The sequence below is a fragment of the Sardina pilchardus genome, chromosome 4 (genome assembly GCF_963854185.1).
Source record: "Sardina pilchardus chromosome 4, fSarPil1.1, whole genome shotgun sequence".
NCBI classification, from domain to species: domain Eukaryota; kingdom Metazoa; phylum Chordata; class Actinopteri; order Clupeiformes; family Clupeidae; genus Sardina; species Sardina pilchardus.
In genome coordinates, this window is record NC_084997.1 from 660,085 (window position 1) to 679,793 (window position 19,709).

Genomic DNA, 19,709 nt, shown 5'->3' on the forward strand with positions numbered 1-19,709 from the left:
GACTTTTCAGTGGAATTGTAATTGGGTTATTGTTATTTATCTATTCTTCTGTGTAGCCTACAGTAGTTGTCTTTTTAACTATAGGCCTAATACAATGTTTTACACAGTCAGCAACCTTTTTGCATTTACATGCAATGGTAATTCCTTCCATGGAATTACATTTTCTAGTTGGGTTATTGTTATTTATCTATTCTTCTGTGTAGCCTAGTTGTCTTTTTAACTATAGGCCTGATACAATGTTTTACACAGTCAGCAACCTTTTTGCCTTTACATGCAATGGTAATTCCTTCCATGGAATTACATTTTCTAGTTATTATTATCGGGATAATTATTCTTCTTCCGACCAATAATAACACTAAAACCACTGAACCGTTTGACGTCATTCAAACACTCCTACAAAGGTCTTGTAACGGAGATTTGTCCAATGTATTTTTCACATTTGTGAACTTTATACTTGTAGAGATATTTACGATAAAAGATTTTAAAATTCCCATAGAGTTAACGTTGAGACGCATTGGCGGCAAAGATTAATTGTTACGTCAGTGCTCAGCTGTCAGTAATCAAGGATCTGGTCTAACGTTGAAGTATAATGTCACAGCTGCGCTAAACCTGAATGTTATCGGCTTGTCCTAGGCTAACCGGTTAGCTCTGGGTAATGTTATAGCCTACTGTATTTAGCTAACGACAATCAAACAGATTGCCCGGCTCACGTTTTAATTAAGTCCAACCTGATAAGCACGCCAGTTGCACGTTTAAGCATTCTTCTGTCGTTTCTACAGTAGGCTACAAGCTCATTTCTAACAGCTTACATCTGTGAAAACATTAGGCTACAACAAAAGCAATCTGACGCTGAAAACAGTCCACCACTGCCGTGAAACCTGAACATCTAGGTGGCATTGCAACCATAGGGAAACGTATAGGCTATCTATCACACACAGGCTACACGATGGACCGCACTAGTCCACACTGCCCTCTTCTATCTATCACACAGGTCTGACTAAATTAAAAGTTCCAGAAACACTTTAGTAGGCTTAGGCTTTACCCTTACAAACCGTAATCAGCATTTTCTGGCATCCATACAAATCTAAAACAATGTTTTCAATAGCTCAAAAAAACGTTTTGAGAATTTCAGCCTACGCAAACCCTCTCACTAACGTTAGGTTGTTGATATTTATAGCCTCTAAGCTCCCCGTAAAACTAAGTAACAAACAATTTGGCTATAGCCATAATCTTGATGAGATATTGGCTCCGTTCGAATCGGAAGGCAGCTGCCTACTGCCTCCCTCCCTAAATAGAGAGCTCTCTAACTAGACATGACTTTAGATTAAACGTGTCGTTTAAAAATGAGCGTAGCACTCTAGAATCTTTGGTTAACACTACGGTATGACGTTAGCAAAAGCCTGACGTTAAACTAAATTAGCCTACGTAAGCTAGCAGGCTAACGGTATAAAATAGTTTCACTGGCAGCTAATATCTCAGACCAGGCGTTATTAGTGGGTACAACAATGGTATAACCAGGTAGTAAACCATTTATTTTCAATCTACTTTCCACAAATCGAAGCTAAATAACGTCACACAAATGACATTTCAACAGATTCGGCAGTCGTTTACCGATATCGGCAGCCATGTTTGTTTTGTTTACACAGAGATTCAGACGTGGCCGCAAAGGATTATGGGTAGAAGGGAGCTTCAAGTGTACATCGATGCTGCCTTCAAAATTGACCGTTATTCAGGAATTCTAAGATATCTTAGAAGGCAGCGAAAATCGTTTTTTCGGTTTCGAACGGCCTTCGCTGCCTTGCTCTCTAGTTAGATATCTTAGAAGGCAGCAGTTTTTCCCGATTCGAACGGACCCATTGATTCAATCTTTACTTTTTCTTACGACAAATTCAATAGTGTGTTTGGAACACTGGACAGAATCTTGCATGAGCGACCCATGATCGAATAGGCACTTTGGTGCATATTTAACTTGAAAATTGAAACTGCACTGTAGGTGAACTTCAGTAGGCTACTAAACAAAATGTCAGTGCTTGCAACTCTTGTTGAAACTTGGCAACTTAATTTCAGTCCTTTATAGTGTCATATTAGCCTGGCTAGCGCCTACCACTTCTCAAATGAGATGTGGTCTGGCAACCAGACGTTCATTTTCTCATATTTGAAAAAGTGCCCAGATCCGTTCATTGGGCGCCACGGATGTCTATCAAATGCGTCTCTGCATAGCTCATCACGGTCTTGCTTTCTCCCCTGTTCTGTGATTGGCCACCAACATCAGGCGAAAATGGGGGCGTTAGTTTCCAGACTGTCTTAGCAGCGTGAAAGAAATCACAGCGCAAGGCAGTATGGGAACGGGAACACCCTGGCTAGTGTCATATTGTCTTTTTAACTAATACAATGCTTACAGCAACCTGTTTGCATTTACATGCAATGGTAATTCCTTCCATGGAATTACATTTTCTAGTTTTTCATGATTCTCGCAAGATGTTTTAGCATGGCAAAAGTTTCCACTCACTGCTGACATACAGCAGTGCCCCAACACCGAAGTAATGCAGTCAATTTAGCTAGGGAGTTCGTTGGTAAGTTAGTTAGTTATTAGTTGGTCATATGTGGCCTAGAGTAACTAGCCTAAATAATAATTTTGCAAGTTACTGTTGACAAGGCTAGCGACTAGCGTTATTTATTATCATCAAAGGGTGTGCTAACTCATACCTTCAGGTTTGCTTGCATTGAGGTGATACTTCAGACTTGACGAACTCCTATGTACGGTGTACATTTTAGGACATCCTCAGACTCAGGTGTCAGACTCAGAAAAACAACCGTCATCTTCAGACAAAACTGTCTCAGCGTCAGAAAAAACTTGTCATCCTCAGACAAAAATATGTCAGCGTCAGAAAAAACTTGTCATCCTCAGACAAAAATATGTCAGCGTCAGAAAAAACTTATCATCCTCAGACTCAGGTGTCAGACTCAGAAAAACAACCGTCATCTTCAGACAAAACTGTCTCAGCGTCAGAAAAAACTTGTCATCCTCAGACAAAACTATGTCAGCGTCAGAAAAACCTTATCATCCTCAGGAAAACCTCTGTCAGAGTCAGACAAAAAAGTCTCGGGTGAAAAGTTGTCAGAGTCAGGTCTCGGAAAAAAAGAGTCAGACAAAAAAGTCTCGGGTGAAAAATTGTCAGAGTCAGGTCTCAGAAAAAATGCTGTCGGAAAAAAAGAGTCAGACAAAAAAGTCTCGGGTGAAAAGTTCTCAGAGTCAGGTCTCGGAAAAAAAGAGTCAGACAAAAAAGTCTCGGGTGAAAAGTTCTCAGAGTCAGGTCTCAGAAAGAAACTCTGTTACCATGGATACTCCAAACAAACTCAACTGAAGAATCACGTCACGTGAACTAGCTTGCAGAAAACAACTTTGTATTAGGCTATATCTAGGTTCTACGCAGTCTATGATTATATCAGAAACAAGCCTGTAGTTTGCTTGCTGTAGCCTAATTTATTAAACGAAAGAGTTGTTTTCTGCCAGCTAGAAATAGTTCACCTGACGTGGTATTCTTCAGCGGAGTTTGTTTGTAGTAGCCAATATATATATCTATGGTAGTAGCCTAACCCAGCTGTTTCTAACTGGTAAAGAAAGCATAGCCTATTTGTGATATAATTCGAAACAGTTGTTTTCTGCAAGTTAGGCTGATTCACTCGTGCAAATCGTATCCTGGGGCCCGTTGCACAAAAGCAGAATTAAGACATCCGGGATAAGTTACTGAGCCGCGATCACTGAATCCTAAACAAGAGCATACCGGCTGAATTGGTTGCACAAAGACCAATCCAGGATGAGCAGACACGGATTCATCAAGCCAGGTGTAAGTTATTCGGTGTATGTGCGCGTTCTCGTTTCTCCCCCAATAACTCGCGGTTGGAATAAATAGACGCGAAAAATAGCGTCTTGCACACAAAGTGAACAACCGCTTTTGATATAGACTAACAACGAGGTAAAGTTTTACTTTCTTGGATGGGGGTTCATGATTATTTCTGTTACATAGCGGGAGTAGGTGTGGCAGATCAACTGAATGCAAATTTACGTATGCACCCACGTGTGAGAGCTTCCTTGTCTCGGCACGCAACGTCATTAAGGAAGCGCTTTGCCACCGCAATGCACAAAGTATCTTAATTTGTCTTAAAAGCCGAATTAGTTGAAAACACCTTCGAAAAATGTCCCCTCCACTTCCAATCAACTACCAGCCTACAGCAGCCTATTCATCAAACATCTGTCAAAAAAGAAGCAAACAACGAGTAGGCTGTTATTAATTATAAGGCCACCATAATTTAAATGACATCCATATGGTATTAGGCAGACATTCTGCTGTGTTTTGCGAGTAAATGCATGTAGCAAATAATATATAAATGGAATCTACAGCTCTTTAAAAAAAAAAAATCACGTGGAGGTCTCATTTGAATGACAGCTAGCTGAACCAATCAGATAATGTAATTACCATTAGAATCAACTTATCTTGGATGTTAGCCTGGTCAGGAGCAGGCTAGCTCCACAGAATAAATCGCCATGGTAACTTATACCATAACATATCCTGCTGCCCCCTATCCCGCTTTTGTGCAACTGGATCACGGATAAATTGAGCCAGGATAACCAAGAGATCCCGGGTTAATCCCTTATCCTAGTTTTGTGCAATAGGCCCCAGGATATTTGTTGTTGATGATCTTTGTTAAGTCATGAGGTTGCCATGGATACTAACTCCGCTGAAGAATACCACGTCAGGTGAACTATTTCTAGCTGGCAGAAAACAACTCTTTCGTTTAATAAATTAGGCTACAGCAAGCAAACTACAGGCTTGTTTCTGATATAATCATAGGGCGTATTCACACCAGGAAGGTCCGTTGGTTCACTTATTTGGTCCGGACCAATTTTTTTTTCTTTTTTTCTTTTTTAGTGCGGTTCGCTTTCACACCGTGATTAATTGCAACCGGACCAGAATTTATAAACAAAAGCACATGTGCTAAGGTCGTTCAACCATTGGCTGGTAAACGTGTAGGTGGGGTAAAGAATAGGAAGCCAAAGTCAAAGTTGGCCCACGTAAATACTATGTTTGCGTACTGTACTCGTTATTATCCTAGCAATATAGTTTATACAGTTACAGCTTTGCAGAAGTGCTTGAGCGTCAAGACCGTTTGATGCAAGTTTAACAATATCATGCTGGTAATTTTGCAACGACGAAGACGTGCAACAAAACAGCTGAGAAGAGCTCTCATGTGTGTCCAACATGCTAACAGCAGGCCTACGGAAGACGGAACGGGTAGGAGATGCAAAATCAAATTATTGTTGGCAAAAAAAGCGTTAGCCCACTGCTGCTTACAGCTGTTGTGCGTCACGGAGCTATCCTACATTTCCCATAATGCACAAAAACTACGGGAGCTCGTCAAATCCAAAAAAGGTAGATTTCTGTAACTGGGTCGGATCGAGGTCGGTCTGCTTTCACACCATAAACGAACCGCACCAGGGTTCGATAGGAACCGCTCCGAGACCACCTCCTCAGCTGGGTCTCGGCCCGCTTGTTTGGTCCGCACTAGAGTTCGAGTGATTGTATTCACACCAGTCAAAAAGGTCCGAACCAAGCAAGAAACGAACTTGAGTTCGTTTTAATCGAACTAAACAAGGCAGGTGTGAATACCCCCATAGACTGCGTAGAACCTAGATATAGCCTAATACAAAGTTGTTTTCTGCAAGCTAGTTCACGTGACGTGATTCTTCAGTTGAGTTTGTTTGGAGTATCCATGGTAACAGAGTTTCTTTCTGAGACCTGACTCTGAGAACTTTTCACCCGAGACTTTTTTGTCTGACTCTTTTTTTCCGAGACCTGACTCTGAGAACTTTTCACCCGAGACTTTTTTGTCTGACTCTTTTTTTCCGACAGCATTTTTTCTGAGACCTGACTCTGACAATTTTTCACCCGAGACTTTTTTGTCTGACTCTTTTTTTCCGAGACCTGACTCTGACAACTTTTCACCCGAGACTTTTTTGTCTGACTCTGACAGAGGTTTTCCTGAGGATGATAAGGTTTTTCTGACGCTGACATAGTTTTGTCTGAGGATGACAAGTTTTTTCTGACGCTGAGACAGTTTTGTCTGAAGATGACGGTTGTTTTTCTGAGTCTGACACCTGAGTCTGAGGATGATAAGTTTTTTCTGACGCTGACATATTTTTGTCTGAGGATGACAAGTTTTTTCTGACGCTGACATAGTTTTGTCTGAGGATGACAAGTTTTTTCTGACGCTGAGACAGTTTTGTCTGAAGATGACGGTTGTTTTTCTGAGTCTGACACCTGAGTCTGAGGATGTCCTAAAATGTACCGTACCTATGATACGGAAATTCCTCAGTGCAACAGTTCCCTCTGGGTGTGTGTTTTTTTTTTGTTTTTTTTAAATGTAGGCAAATGTTCCATTCACTAGACCAAATATTGCTTACTCGTCTCGTTTTTAACACATCATTTTTTCTGTAATTAATTAATCAAAATGAACATGTTATTTTGACAGCCCTAGAAAAAAAACAGTTTTCCATTCTATATTTTCTTTCATCTCTGATGTCATCATGGTCTTATGATTTACCACAATAAATGACTTACAAGTGGAACCTGTAAGCACCCTTACCTTTGTTCTTGTTTTAGCCTTTGACTTGACTTTTTGACGCTTCTTCACTTTCTTCTTACTCAAAGTTTTCTTTCCCCTACAATAAAAATAGGACATATTTGAGTTCACAACTCATGTTTCATCTGATTAAATATCTAGTCATGGTAAAGCTAAGCCCAGTGGAATAGTCATTTGTTCTGTTGTCAGATAACCATGTCAAGCAAGGCATGATGAAGGACACGTTGACTGTTTATGTATGGGGATTTCACACACCCATCAAATGCGATGTGTGTTACTGAAACTATGTCAACCACAACACTTACTTACATAAGGGAGTTCTTGGGCAACAACCCAGGACTAAACCTTTGTCCCAGAGTATTCACTGAGGAAATTGATGAGTGCACCAAATGTAATCAAATGTAATGACATCAAGGAGTTTCCAGTTTAATGAGTATTGTCCCTCTTTTAAACACACAAACACATCAACTCATTCAATATTCATTAACACTAGAAGCGCGAAGCGCCGGTTATTTGACCACTGAGACGTATTACTTGAAGCACCATGTTGGTCTGACCTAGATATACCTAGAACTGCCGGGCTGCGGTCTTGAGACCGCAGTGATTAAAAACATATATATATATTTTCACTCGATTAAATTCCAGGACCCTACGTTCACGACTTCTCCTGAATACGCGTTTTATCACCCAGTATTTTTACATGATCAAATGCACACCGGTACAAGCTAGTTTAGAGCTATTTTGCTATTACTTATGTGACAACTCTGCCAGTCTCACGTTCGGCCATGTTTTTTCAGGCTGCAGTTCTCTTTTCTCACAGCAGATGTCGCAAAGGGCTCCCTCCAATAAGTTTCCTGTCAGTCGGGCATGAGAATAATATTTTACCATAAAACATATAGTTTATGTGCAATATATTTTAATAACTATTTTTCATTTACATGGCATAGTCTATGGAGGCAACTTATAGTGGTAAAATGCAAGTTTCTTTTGAAAAGCGAATTGTTATGCATTGCAACATTGTTCTATTAAGCATAGGCCTACGTGTGTAAAAATTATTTTCAGCTGAAATTCGTTGTAGCCTATTTAAAATTAGTTTCGCCCAAATCATTCATCTGTGTGCTACTAACAAAGGACATTGGCAAGCGAATCTTATGAATTATTTCCAGATGAAACTTGTCGAATTTAAATTAGTTTCGGCCAAATCATTCATCTGCGGGCAAACTTTTCTTATGCATTTATTTGGGCTTACTTAGTATGCCTATGTACTAGGGCTGTTGGAACGAATTTCGGTATTCGAATAATTGTACAAATTCGAATTTGTACAAAATTAATACTATTCGAATGTTAAAATCATAATTCGAATGTGTTTTTTCTTTTTTAAGTGTTGACTATATTTAGCGAACGACAGCTTTAGGTGCTGCTGAGAACGCCCTCCTCCTTTTCTCGGCGCTTTGGCCAAGTGTTTATTGTTGCTATGTTACCAAAACCGTCTGACAGTAAGGCCAGCACGTCTTTTTGGAATGTTTGCCTAATGCTAGTTAGCTAACTAGCCAACTAGCCAACGAGCTAACTGAAATGGCAGCAGTCGTTCAGCAGTCGGCTTCAGACAACCTGGGACCAAAACACATCTACCTTTCACACTGCGAAATCCCCCTCAGCCTGTTATTTCTGTAACGTGTATGTAATGTTTCTCAGTCAGAAAAGGGCTATAATTTACTTAGCAAGACAGCCATCAGTCAACTACGATGTCATAGTGGCAGTGTCATAGGCTTAGCCAGTTTTTACAGTGCGAGTACATAGAAAAATAGTAAATATTAATAAGTCAAAATTGACCATTAAATATTCTAATATAATTTGAATGTACACAAATTATAATGAATTAAATTCGAATGGGATAACAGAGGAAGATTGCCAGCCCTACAATGTACATTCATAGTTACAGTGCCTATAGAAAGTCATCATACCCTTTTGAAATAGTTACTTTTTTTGTCTTACAGCCTGAAATCAAAACCAATTTTAAAAACAATCTTTTTCAGTTTTATTCACAAATATAGCTGAACAACATCAAAATAATGAAAAAAAAGTCAACAGTTCTGAAAATTAATAAAAAAATAAAAACTAGAATAACAGGGTTGGAAAAGTCATCATACCCCTGACTTAATACTTTGTATAGCTTCCTTTTGCTTTCATTACAGCCCTCAATCTGTTTGGATATGTCTCTATTATAGCTTTGCACACCTAGATTGGGGAATATTTGCCCAATCTTCCGTGCAAAATTGTTAAAATTCAGTCAAATTCTGTAGGGAATGGCGATGGACTGCTCTCTTCAAGTCAATCCACAGATTTTCTATAGGATTTAAGTCAGGGCTCTGACTTTGCCACTCAAGGATATTCACCATCCTATCCTTAAGCCACTACTTTGTTCTTTTGGCAGTATGTTTAGGACCATTGCCGTGTTGGAAGGCGAATGACCTGCCCATATTCAGCTGTCTAGCATGGGGGCTGCAGGTTTTCCTCAATCATTTGGGTGTACTTGGCAGCATCCATCTTCCCTCCTATCCTGACCAATTGCCCAGTCCCCACTGAAGAGAAACATCCCCACAACATAATGTTGCCCCCACCATGCTTCACACTAGGTATGGTGTTTTTTGGGTGTGTTTGGGTGTGTAAACTGTGTTTGGTAAGCGCCTGGAGCTCAGTCCAAAAAGTTCAATCTTAGTCTCCAAAAAGTTCAATCTTAGTCTCTTCTGACCATAAAAGCTTTTTCCACATGGTAGCAGAATATTCCAGATGTGTTTTTGCACTGAACTCCAAGCGCAATGTTTGGTGAAAACCAAACACAGTACACCACCCGAAACACACCATACCTAGTGTGAAGCATGGTTGGGGCAACATTATGTTGTGGGGATGTTTCTCTTCAGCAGGGTCTGGGCAATTGGTCAGGATAGAAGGGAAAATGGATGCTGCCAAGTACACCCCAAATTCTTGAGGAAAACCTGTGTCCCTCTGCTAGACAGCTGAAGATGGGCAGGTCATTCGCCTTCCAACACGACAATGATCCTAAACATACTGCCAAAAGAACAAAGCAGTGGCTTAAGTATAGGATGGTGAATATCCTTGAGTGGCAAAGTCAGAGCCCTGACGTAAATCCTATAGAAAATCTGTGGATTGACTTGAAGAGAGCAGGCCATCGCCGTTCCTTACAGAACTTGACTGGATTTTAACAATTCTGCACAGAGGATTGGGCAAATATTCCCCGATCTAGGTGTGCAACGCTATAATAGACATATCCAAACAGATTGATGGCTGTAATGACAGTAAAAGGAAGCTCTACAAAGTATTAAGTCAGGGGTATGATGACTTTTCCAACCCTGTTATTCTAGTTTTTATTTTTTTATTAATTTTCAGAACGGTTGACTTTTTAAAAATTATTTTGATGTTGTACAGCTACATTTGTAAATAAAACTGGAAAAGATTGTTTTTAAAATGGGTTTTGATTTCAGGCTGTAAGACAAAAAAAGTAGCTATTTCAAAAGGGTATGATGACTTTCTATAGGCACTGTATATATCTTCTAAGTTGTATATCTTCTATAGTTGTATCTTTTAAAGCTCAGACTAATGTTAAACATTTTCTTACATATTTGTTGTAAATAAAGCACTATTTACTATCGATTTACCAAAAAGATTGGGATATTATTTCTATAATTGTACAGCGTTGAGTGGTGCAACGCTAGCTCTCTCATCTAGCACTCCAGCGACCCGGGTTCAATCCCCGCTGCGAGCGAAATTATGTATCTTACATTGACTGAATTCAATGACAGTTTTTCAACGTCGACGAACAATTATTTTTCGTTAATGGTTTTTAATAACAAACTATCTGAAATAAACAGATGAATAACAAAACGTTTTGAAATAAAGACAAATAAGCAGTCCAACAATTAGTTCAAGGCGGGGATTGAACCCGGGTCTATTGAGTGCTAGGCGAGAAAGCTAGCGTTGTCAGGATCTATCTCAGAACCACTGAAACTAAATAATAGTGTCCCGCAAGGATCAATTTTGGGGCCACTGTTGTTTACATTGTATATAAATGACATCTGTGCTTCAATGGAAAATTGTAAAGTGCATTTCTATGCAGATGACAAATATTTCAAATATTTAAAGATTCAAAGTAAAAAAAAAAGTAAATTTTTGGTCTAGGCGATTTTGTTGGTATGAATTTAAAAACATTTGCATTTTATATATATATATATATATATGTACATACACACACACACGACACACACTATATTGCCAAAAGTATTGGGTCACCGGCCTTGACCACCATATGAACTTCAGTCACATCCTATTCTTAATCCATAGGGTTTAATATGACGTTGGTCCAGTCTTTGCAGCTATAACAGCTTCAACTCTTCTAGGAAGGCTTTCCACAAGGTATATGCATGACTGTGTACCAGTGCACCAAGCAAGGTCCATACAGACATGGATGACAGAGTTTGGTGTGGAAGAACTTGACTGGCCTGCACCTGACCTCAGCCCAATAGAACCGTTGGGATGAATTAAAGGGTACTGAGAGCCAGTCTCCTCGTCCAACATCAGTGTGTGGCTTCTGAAAGAATGGTCAAAAATGCCCATAAACACTCCTAAACCTTGGAAAGCCTTCCCAGAAGAGTCGAAGCTCTTATAGCTGCAAAAGGTGGACCAATGTCATATTAAGCCCTATGGATTAAGAATAGGATGTGACTGAAGTTCATATGGGGGTCAAGGCAGGTGACCCAATACTTTTGGCAATATAGTAATATTTCTGAATGTGACTTAACAAAAATCAGCATACTTTATAGAGGGTGCATTAACCGTATATTATCTGCACACCTATGACTAGATCCAATTTGTTGTAACAACACTAGGGGTGGCACGGTTTTTGAAAAATGCTCCGAACCGTGCGGTTCGCATGTCACGGTTCGGAGTGTGTGTTCGTCGTACGGTCCTACGGTTCAGGCTAGTTATGGCATGCGCAATTGATTCCCATATGTGACGACGTGTTTCCCTTACGTGCGAGAGTAGGAGTATGGCGTTTTGAGTGCTGCGCGCAAGGTTTTAGAAATGGCAAGTGCGAGAGATCATCCCTAGCGTGGTCAAACTGATGCACCTGACCCTGCTCGGGTGGAAGCATGTTCTTCCGCAACTGTAGACTATGCGTGCAACTTTACCAAACAGTAGAAGTAAACTCATTCTCCTTGGCCCGCTCTCGTGCGCGCTCAATGGACACCCGCCCTCGACATGCACAGTAATCCAAATAGAACATTCACAATCGTGAACGCAATGTTATGTTGCTAAAATAACGACTAGTCTTCACTTCATGGATGCAGCAACGCACTTTATTTTCTCCAAAACCTCACACAATTAGCGCGCAGCTACGGTGGCCTTACAGTGTCAAAAGTGCAACGTAAAACAGGCATCCTAAGTACCGGTAATAGAATTAGAACTGTAAAAGTATGTATGTATACTGTATTACATGAACACAACACGCAATGACGCACAGAAGACGATTAGCTAAATTACTGTTAAAAACGGTTAGCATCATTAGAAGGCTATGCTTGCATTCAAGTTGACTGACCATCTCAATAACAATGTTTTCAACTCCAAGGCTTACAAGGGCCTGTCCCAAGGAGAAAAAGTATTAGCTTACCTTGAAACTAAAACACATGTGGGGAAACTGAACAGTCCAACCAGTAGAGTATGATGAGCTTAGCCTGCTACTTTGTTTACAATATTGTGAGGCTTCAGCCAGACAGCTGAGCTGAATTTAAGAGGTGGAGTTATAATGAATAGTAGGCTATATAATCTGCATAAAGTTTGCTGTTATGAATATCAGACATGTCAGTATATAGAATGTATAAATAATTTAATACATAATGTGTGTGTGTGTTTCAAATAAAGACAAGCTTTACATCTTGTTAAAAAATCATTCACACTAGGCCCTATATGAAAGGAGAGCGATGAAAAGGCGATGCAATGAAAAATATGGGTGGACGACCTACATTTTGTGCTGGTGCACCATCCCTGCCAAATAAATTAAAAGATTGTTGAAATCATCAATGTCTTCCCTCTTGCTTTATCAAAATCTCAACTGAAGCAGTTTCCTCAGACAATAATGTGCTTTATGTGAAGTCAAATTCAGTTTGTGCATTATTACATGATAACTATTCTCTAAATACTCTAGCCTAATTGTGGATGATTAAGCTATATGCTGAAATATGTTTCTGGAGTGTTAAAGAGTAAAAGAAAAAATAACAACAAGAACCGTACCGAACCGAAAACCGTGACCCTAAACCGTGATACGAACCGAACCGTGGATTTTGTGAACCGTGCCACCCCTAAACAACACACAAACACTCTTGCTTAAATTCTTGCTTTATAATGATCTTTACCTTTTGAATTATTCTTTGACTATATTGCCCTTCTCTGCTTTTATTTGTTACTATTTGCTTTGTGTCTAATGCACATTGAATGACCTCTGTGTATAAAATGTGCTATTCAAATAAACTTGACTTGACTAAAATGTAGGCTATAGCTTTAAATATGCTGTAGCCTACTGTCAGAGAAGTAAACAAAAAATGTATCATATGAAAATATATTCTGAAAAAAATAATATGTTCATTTCAATGATTTTACTGGTAACTAGATTATACGGTTTACTTGCATCCACCGCTACGACGTGTCAATGCAACCTACAAATCAGAGACATTACGTTGCTTTCTTTTCTCCACCAGTAGCTAGTTCTTAACCACTTGAAGAATAGCTGCCCTTGCTAACCTGTAGTAGAACGATCCCTTAACCGGGTCACTTAAAGGGACATTATGTAAGATTTCCAATGGTTTGTTACCAAAATCAACATTTCCCATTCATAAATGTGGCCTCATTCATGTGTAATTACCACTACCACCAATTTGAAGCATTCCTATTGGCTCAGAAGTCCTCATTTGAATATTCATGCTCAGACCCGGCTCTCCATTTGCGTGCGCCATCTTGGAATACGGGTGGGCGCTACGGACATATGCGAAATACTACAGCTCCGTCTTTGACTTCTGAAGGCAGAGACCATAGCTATGTCTATGGCAGAGACCATATCTCGGATCTATCCATTTCCTACATTCAGCGATGTAAGTTATGAACGCGTTTTCAACAAGTCACCTGTCTATCTAACATTCCAACACTGAAATTGTATTTTCCAAATAAACAAATAAAGTAACTTTGATCGTGATCTATCACTGTCTCCGCAATGGCCTTTAGTTTAGTTTACATAGCCACGTAAAAGGCTTTCTAGACCCACAGACAGTTGATAAACTAACCTACCATAGTTTTACTAGAACTAGAAGTTCTACAAAGTTACACAAATTTGCTGAACGGAGGAGGATGTTTCAGGTTAGTTGCAAAACATTCACGGGCACCATATTATTGCCCTCTTACGTGTCACAGTCATTTCTATACCAACTAAGACTGCAGATTCGTAAAGAAACGCAAGCACCCACATCATAAGTGTTTCTTAATTAGGTTTGTACCAAACATGACATTTTACTGTGACTCGAGGAGCTGTAAACAGCTGTGAGGTTGCGTACAAAACCGCTAGCTACCACTTCCCATTACGGCGCAAACGTTAGCGAGCTAGCTCGGTTAACAGGCTAAATGAAATGGTTTGTTGTGTCCGAAAGTGTGTCTTATTGGTATCACACACAAGCAATGACAATGGAGAAGTTTCGGTTTTTATGTTATTTCAGTTAAGTTTAACCACAGTCCTTGGCTACCTAGCCTGACTAGTCCTTCCCATTAACTTTCTATGTAGGCCTACTGTGCTAGCTAGCTACTGTGCTAACCAGCTCGGTTAAAGGTTGGGTACGGAATTCGCAAAACGGCCGGCAGATTTTGAACATATACAACCTCAAGTCCCGCCTCCATGCACGCACATTCATGCACGAACGAGAATTCAGATGCAGAGGCTAAATGAAATGCCAGCCTGGCGTCTACAGCACTATGAGCTCTAGTCTCCATACAATCGCTCACATCAACTTCCCCAATTACATTCTTTATTCACCTCCAAAGGGTTGTAGGTAATAGTTCCACAAATCAGACAAGGTAGATGATTTTATAGCCTACATTATGGTAAAAGCACCTTAGTCTACCAGTCCTTTCGTTCGGAAATTCTAAAACAACGATGCATTTTAATACACCTAAATAACATTTGATATTACATTTCAGTAGCCATAGGTGTGTATATTTGAACAGAATCTGGTTTGGTTCTTACCAGGGCGTTTATCTTCAGAAATATCCGAGTTTAGTGCTGGCCCGTTGGTTCGCCTATTCCGCTGTAGCTCCAAGCGGTTAAGTTTCGGTTTCATGTTTAAAACACTCATCGAGTCACGGTAAAATGTACATTTTGCTACATAGCTTATTTATTGCGTGGGTGATTGAGTTTCCGTAGGTATCCGCTGCCTTAGTTTGTATAGAAATGAAGTGACACATACAACAAGAGGGGAACATAGGACGTGCAGCAGCAGGCCTATAGTTGGTTTCGTTTCAGCACTGACTCGCGGTCACCAGCTTTCGTGTTATTTGCACGAAAGGGTCGCGCACGGGGGGTGGGGGAGGAGGAAGAGGAGTAAGACGTTAGATTGACGAACGAGCTGTGAAATGATGGTATGGGGTGAGGAATACTATTGGCTGGAGTTTTTCGAGCCCTGCCCGTTCCGCAGATGATTGACGTGTTTAATTTCCATTTCAGTGCTTCCAACTCAGTGGCTGTAAGTGGGTTAGGAATAGGATTTCAAGCGTTTTTGCAAAAATGGCCAACAAAGCTAATTCCATACCCTACCTTTAACACAATTTAGACAATATTATACCTTAAAAGTGTAAGTTTACAACTCCAATACAGGAGCTTTTGTATCTTTCAAAACCTTTGCACTGCTCAGCATAGCACCATAGGATATATTTTAAAGCCAGTCAATATTATAATATTCTATTAAAACCAAGAATATTTGTAATGGTGGATACTTTAGAATATACCATGAAATAAAGCTGTATGAAACTGTAACATTGTTTCACAAACTGAAACTGTATGAAAATGTAACATTGCGACTGTATGGTAAAGTTAGTGAATTGTGATTTAGTAGCCTAAAGCTGCAATTCTTTGATTGAAGCTGTATATTGTGCGTGCCTGTTGCTCATATAGCCTAAGAGAGCCGGAACGTTTTTAATGCTTTTTAAAACATAATTAGCGAGATCGTACCGCATTGAACGCTAATATTTTGTCACTAGCACCCAAATCTGTCATCTGTCAAATTACATGTTCAGCTCTGAACAAAAACATTCAGGAATTATTTCTACAAAACGGAAACGTGCGTCCCGCCCGGTCGGGATGAATGAAACTGGCATGGGAGACAGGAGGCTACAGTTTAAAGTTTAAACTAGCCTGTGTAAACCTCAGACAATTTCAGTATTTTACAACACGTGAATGAATAGCCGTCACAAGTTGTTGTTAGCTGTAGGCTAGATGGCACAAGTGTTTGTCACAACAAATTACAAGATGCAGATGCTATGCATTCATAGTAGACGAGTGATAAAAAAAAAAGTGATAAAAAAAAAGATAAAGCGCTCAAGTGTTCCGCTCATCCCACACATTTGGTAGATTCAACGGAGAACCATTCAGAGAGTCGTCAAATCTAGCTGGGTTTAGGCTATTTGTGTTCGCAGTCACTCTGAGATATGCGTGGCAGTGGCACCTGATATCAAATACTCATGCTGAATGAGCGCGTCACCTGTGTGCATAGGCCAACTCGATTTGAAAAAGTTTCTTTTTTTTATGCGTTCTACAGAGAAGGGAGACTAGCGGCTACGGTTTGGAATGACAGGGAGAAAGCATGACAGAGTAATACGGCGAATATCACTAACCATATATTTATTTATTTATTTATTGAAGACGCTAGTTAAGGCGGCAGCCCTGTGTTGTTAAGGCGGCCGCCTTAGCAGGAAAGCGCAGCGGGAAACCCTGATATTCCAGAAATTCCCAAACCCGTGGGAACTACTCGTAACACTGCTACTTGGGCGAAGGAGCCGGCTCTAGGCATGCGCAGTCTTGCCCACCCAAACAAAGGTTTAGAAGTAATATATAAACATAATAACATATCTATAATACATAAACGACATACGATTTCAATGGCCTTCAAATTGTCATCAATCATAAAAAAAAACATTCAATACGGAGAAACATTTGATTGGACTCCCTTTTTAAGTCTGTTAAAGCCAACCAATCCCTTTTTTAGACCACAATTAATAATGAAATAAAATCTGTAAATATTCTGTCCTGGCTGGTCATTGTCAAGCTCTTGAATGAATGAAACACACAGGCCTAATCCCCCATCTCAACCTGCTATTTGTGTTTATCCATGCTGCTCCAATTTGACCACAGTTTCATGTTTTCCATGTTGCCCACCCAATATTTCTAGCAGCCCACCTTTATATACTAGGACCCTAAAACAGACCCTGGGCCTGTGGGCCATGCACTACACCTTTATATACTAGGACCCTAAAACAGACCCTGGGCCATGCACTACACCTTTATATACTAGGACCCTAAAATAGACCCTGTGCCATGCACTACACCTTTATATACTAGGCTAAAACAGACCCTGGGCGATGCACTACGACTTCGGCAGAATGATTTGCACACAGCACTCAAAAAGCCCCGTTGTTACTTTTGCAAACCCCAAGTAGGCCTAACACTGCTTTGCCTGAATGAAAATATTCCAAGTATATATTTGCTTAGAAAATTGCGGTGTCTCATTTTACATTGACATACACATTAGAATTATTCTAGTCACAACATGTAATAGGAATATTATATTTTGCCACCTCTGGGAGCTATAGGAGAGTTCATTCCAATCACTTCAATGAGCTATGCATCAGACTAGGTTAGTGCACACACAGATGAGAAGGTTATACATCACACTATCTAACTCTGGGGGAGACGACTTTCAGAATGTTGGCGTGTTCCTTTAACACTAGTCAACAACTGCATACTTTAATTCCGAGAAAAGGGTTGCTGTTACTCAAACATACCCTTCCAGACGACTGTTATGAAAGTATGAGCTTACATCAACCAACATTACAGTTGCCATTAATATTAAACTTCCAATAACAGCGCGTTCGCCAACCTGCTTCAAGTCAAAGCTTCTGATGCCCACGTTACAGTGACAGCGTTAAGGGCGCAAGGCAAGGCTATGGTAACCAAGTTACTCGTGTCACTAACTACTTGTGTTGCTCCATCGTCCCTGCACTCAAATCAGCTCATATTCTTTCAATTTTAATATCAAGTTCACCCACTCGATGTGATTCAGCTCAATGACAACCAGCACGAATGAACGTGTGCAAATTAGATCAATTAGGTTGGCTCCCTTGATAAATGTAAAAACCAGCGTTATGCTAGCTAATTTTTGCTAAGGAAGTAAGCAGTTTTTTTCTAACCAGGAAGCTAAATGGGGATATCGTGTGTATGTAAACGAGTAAAGTAAACCTTAGCCTCAACTAAATCGCAAGATAATAACAAGTGGGATGTGTGAACTTACTAACGTCGCATAACCCATGTCACCTAGTGTTATATTTATCATATTTCAGATCAATCTTAAAACATGCCACCCGTCAAATGTTCATTTCAAGTCAACATACCTCCCTTGATGTAATCCCTGGTCTTTGTCGCCGATAGCAGTGGTATAAATCCTACGGTAACTGTCCGCCAAAGATCGCCCTGAGAGAAGGTGGTAACTGCTCCGGCAATCTGATGAGGCCCCAGGAGCAGGATGAGAATCCATGGCTGAACCAAAAGTAGAGAAATCGGTCCCAGCTCCTGAAATGACCCTGACGCCCTGGCCTACAGAGGATGAGGACGACAGAATTCCTCCACCGGCTCCCGCTGCTGCTGCAGCAGCATACATCATCCTTTAGAACAATGCATATATTAACCCAGTAAACGTTAACAGTACATCAAAACCACCTATAGCTGAGAGAGCAAACAGTGTTGCAAGATCTCAAAAAAGTGTCAGTTTGTGTAATCCACAGCTCACACATTTAGTATTATTACCAATCAAAATCGTACAGCTTATGTTATGTTAGTGACTGCTGCAACAACGTTAGCTTACGAGTTAGCTATCACTTGCTAGCAGGGTAGCTAACAAAATAATCATCCAAATCGGCGCAGTCTTCAATTCGATCTGCGGAACATATCACGCTGCACTGTACATTGTTAAACGACTCCACAAGTATCGTTCATAAATGTCTAACGTCCGTATTTGTTTCCATCTGCGCTTTACATTTTTCCTGACCGCGCAGAAACATTCGTATCCTTAGCCGTGCTGCCATCTTGGCTTCATTATCTCTTCACAACTGGGCATGCTGGGATATTTTCCCAGCGATAACAAACGTAAACAAGATTTTCCAGCGATCACCAGTAGGCCTACTCAGCACAGTCGCGAAAGTCACGTCGTCCAGATAGGTTCAAGGCACTCACCTGCAAAGATAATTTTAGACGCAATCTAGTTCTTCTCTACCCAGATGTTCATACCTCATACTATGTTCATACGGACATCTGCATTCTGGAAATAAAGTTTGCTGGTTTAATTTAACCCAGAGTAGCCTAAGCAAAGATCGCGCTTTAACCAGTGTTGGGCAAGTTACTGAAAATTAGTATTCAGTTACAGTTACTAGCTACTTCTTTTGAAAGTAATTGAATTACTTGCCCAGTTACTGTATATCAAAAGTAATTAGTTACTAAGAAAAGTAACTTTTAAGTTACTTTTATGTCTGCGCTTTAGATGTAAATACGAACAGTACTGAACAGTCAAACACAATAAACATATTTGTTTAGACCTAGTGGGTCGTCAAACACAATAAACATATTTTTTTTAGACCTAGTGGGTCACTGACTCAACAGTTGACAGAGGATGCATGTCATCGATAACATACCTAACGGTATGGACACGGTTATAGTGACCAAAAAAATCACAGATCATTCACAGCAGTGG

At 40.1% G+C, this 19,709-nt stretch overlaps 1 protein-coding gene across 17 annotated transcripts in view; it reads right to left on the minus strand.

The window, feature by feature from the left end:
- The window catches only part of mycbp2 (MYC binding protein 2), a 306,540-nt gene extending 287,485 nt beyond the window's left edge, over window positions 1-19,055 (minus strand). For 15 of the 17 annotated variants that reach the window (XM_062533704.1, XM_062533694.1, XM_062533696.1 and 12 more), the window contains exons 1-2: window positions 18,358-19,055; window positions 6,646-6,721 (exon numbers count right to left, since the gene is read on the minus strand). In XM_062533704.1, coding sequence (XP_062389688.1) covers window positions 6,646-6,721; window positions 18,358-18,626 — 345 coding nt within the window. In that variant the 5' untranslated portion in view covers window positions 18,627-19,055. Of the gene's footprint in view, window positions 1-2,706; window positions 2,740-6,645; window positions 6,722-18,357 lie in introns of those variants that run through there. The other 2 variants (XM_062533688.1, XM_062533703.1) reach the window with 2 other exon arrangements.
- Window positions 19,056-19,709: the final 654 nt, after the last annotated feature.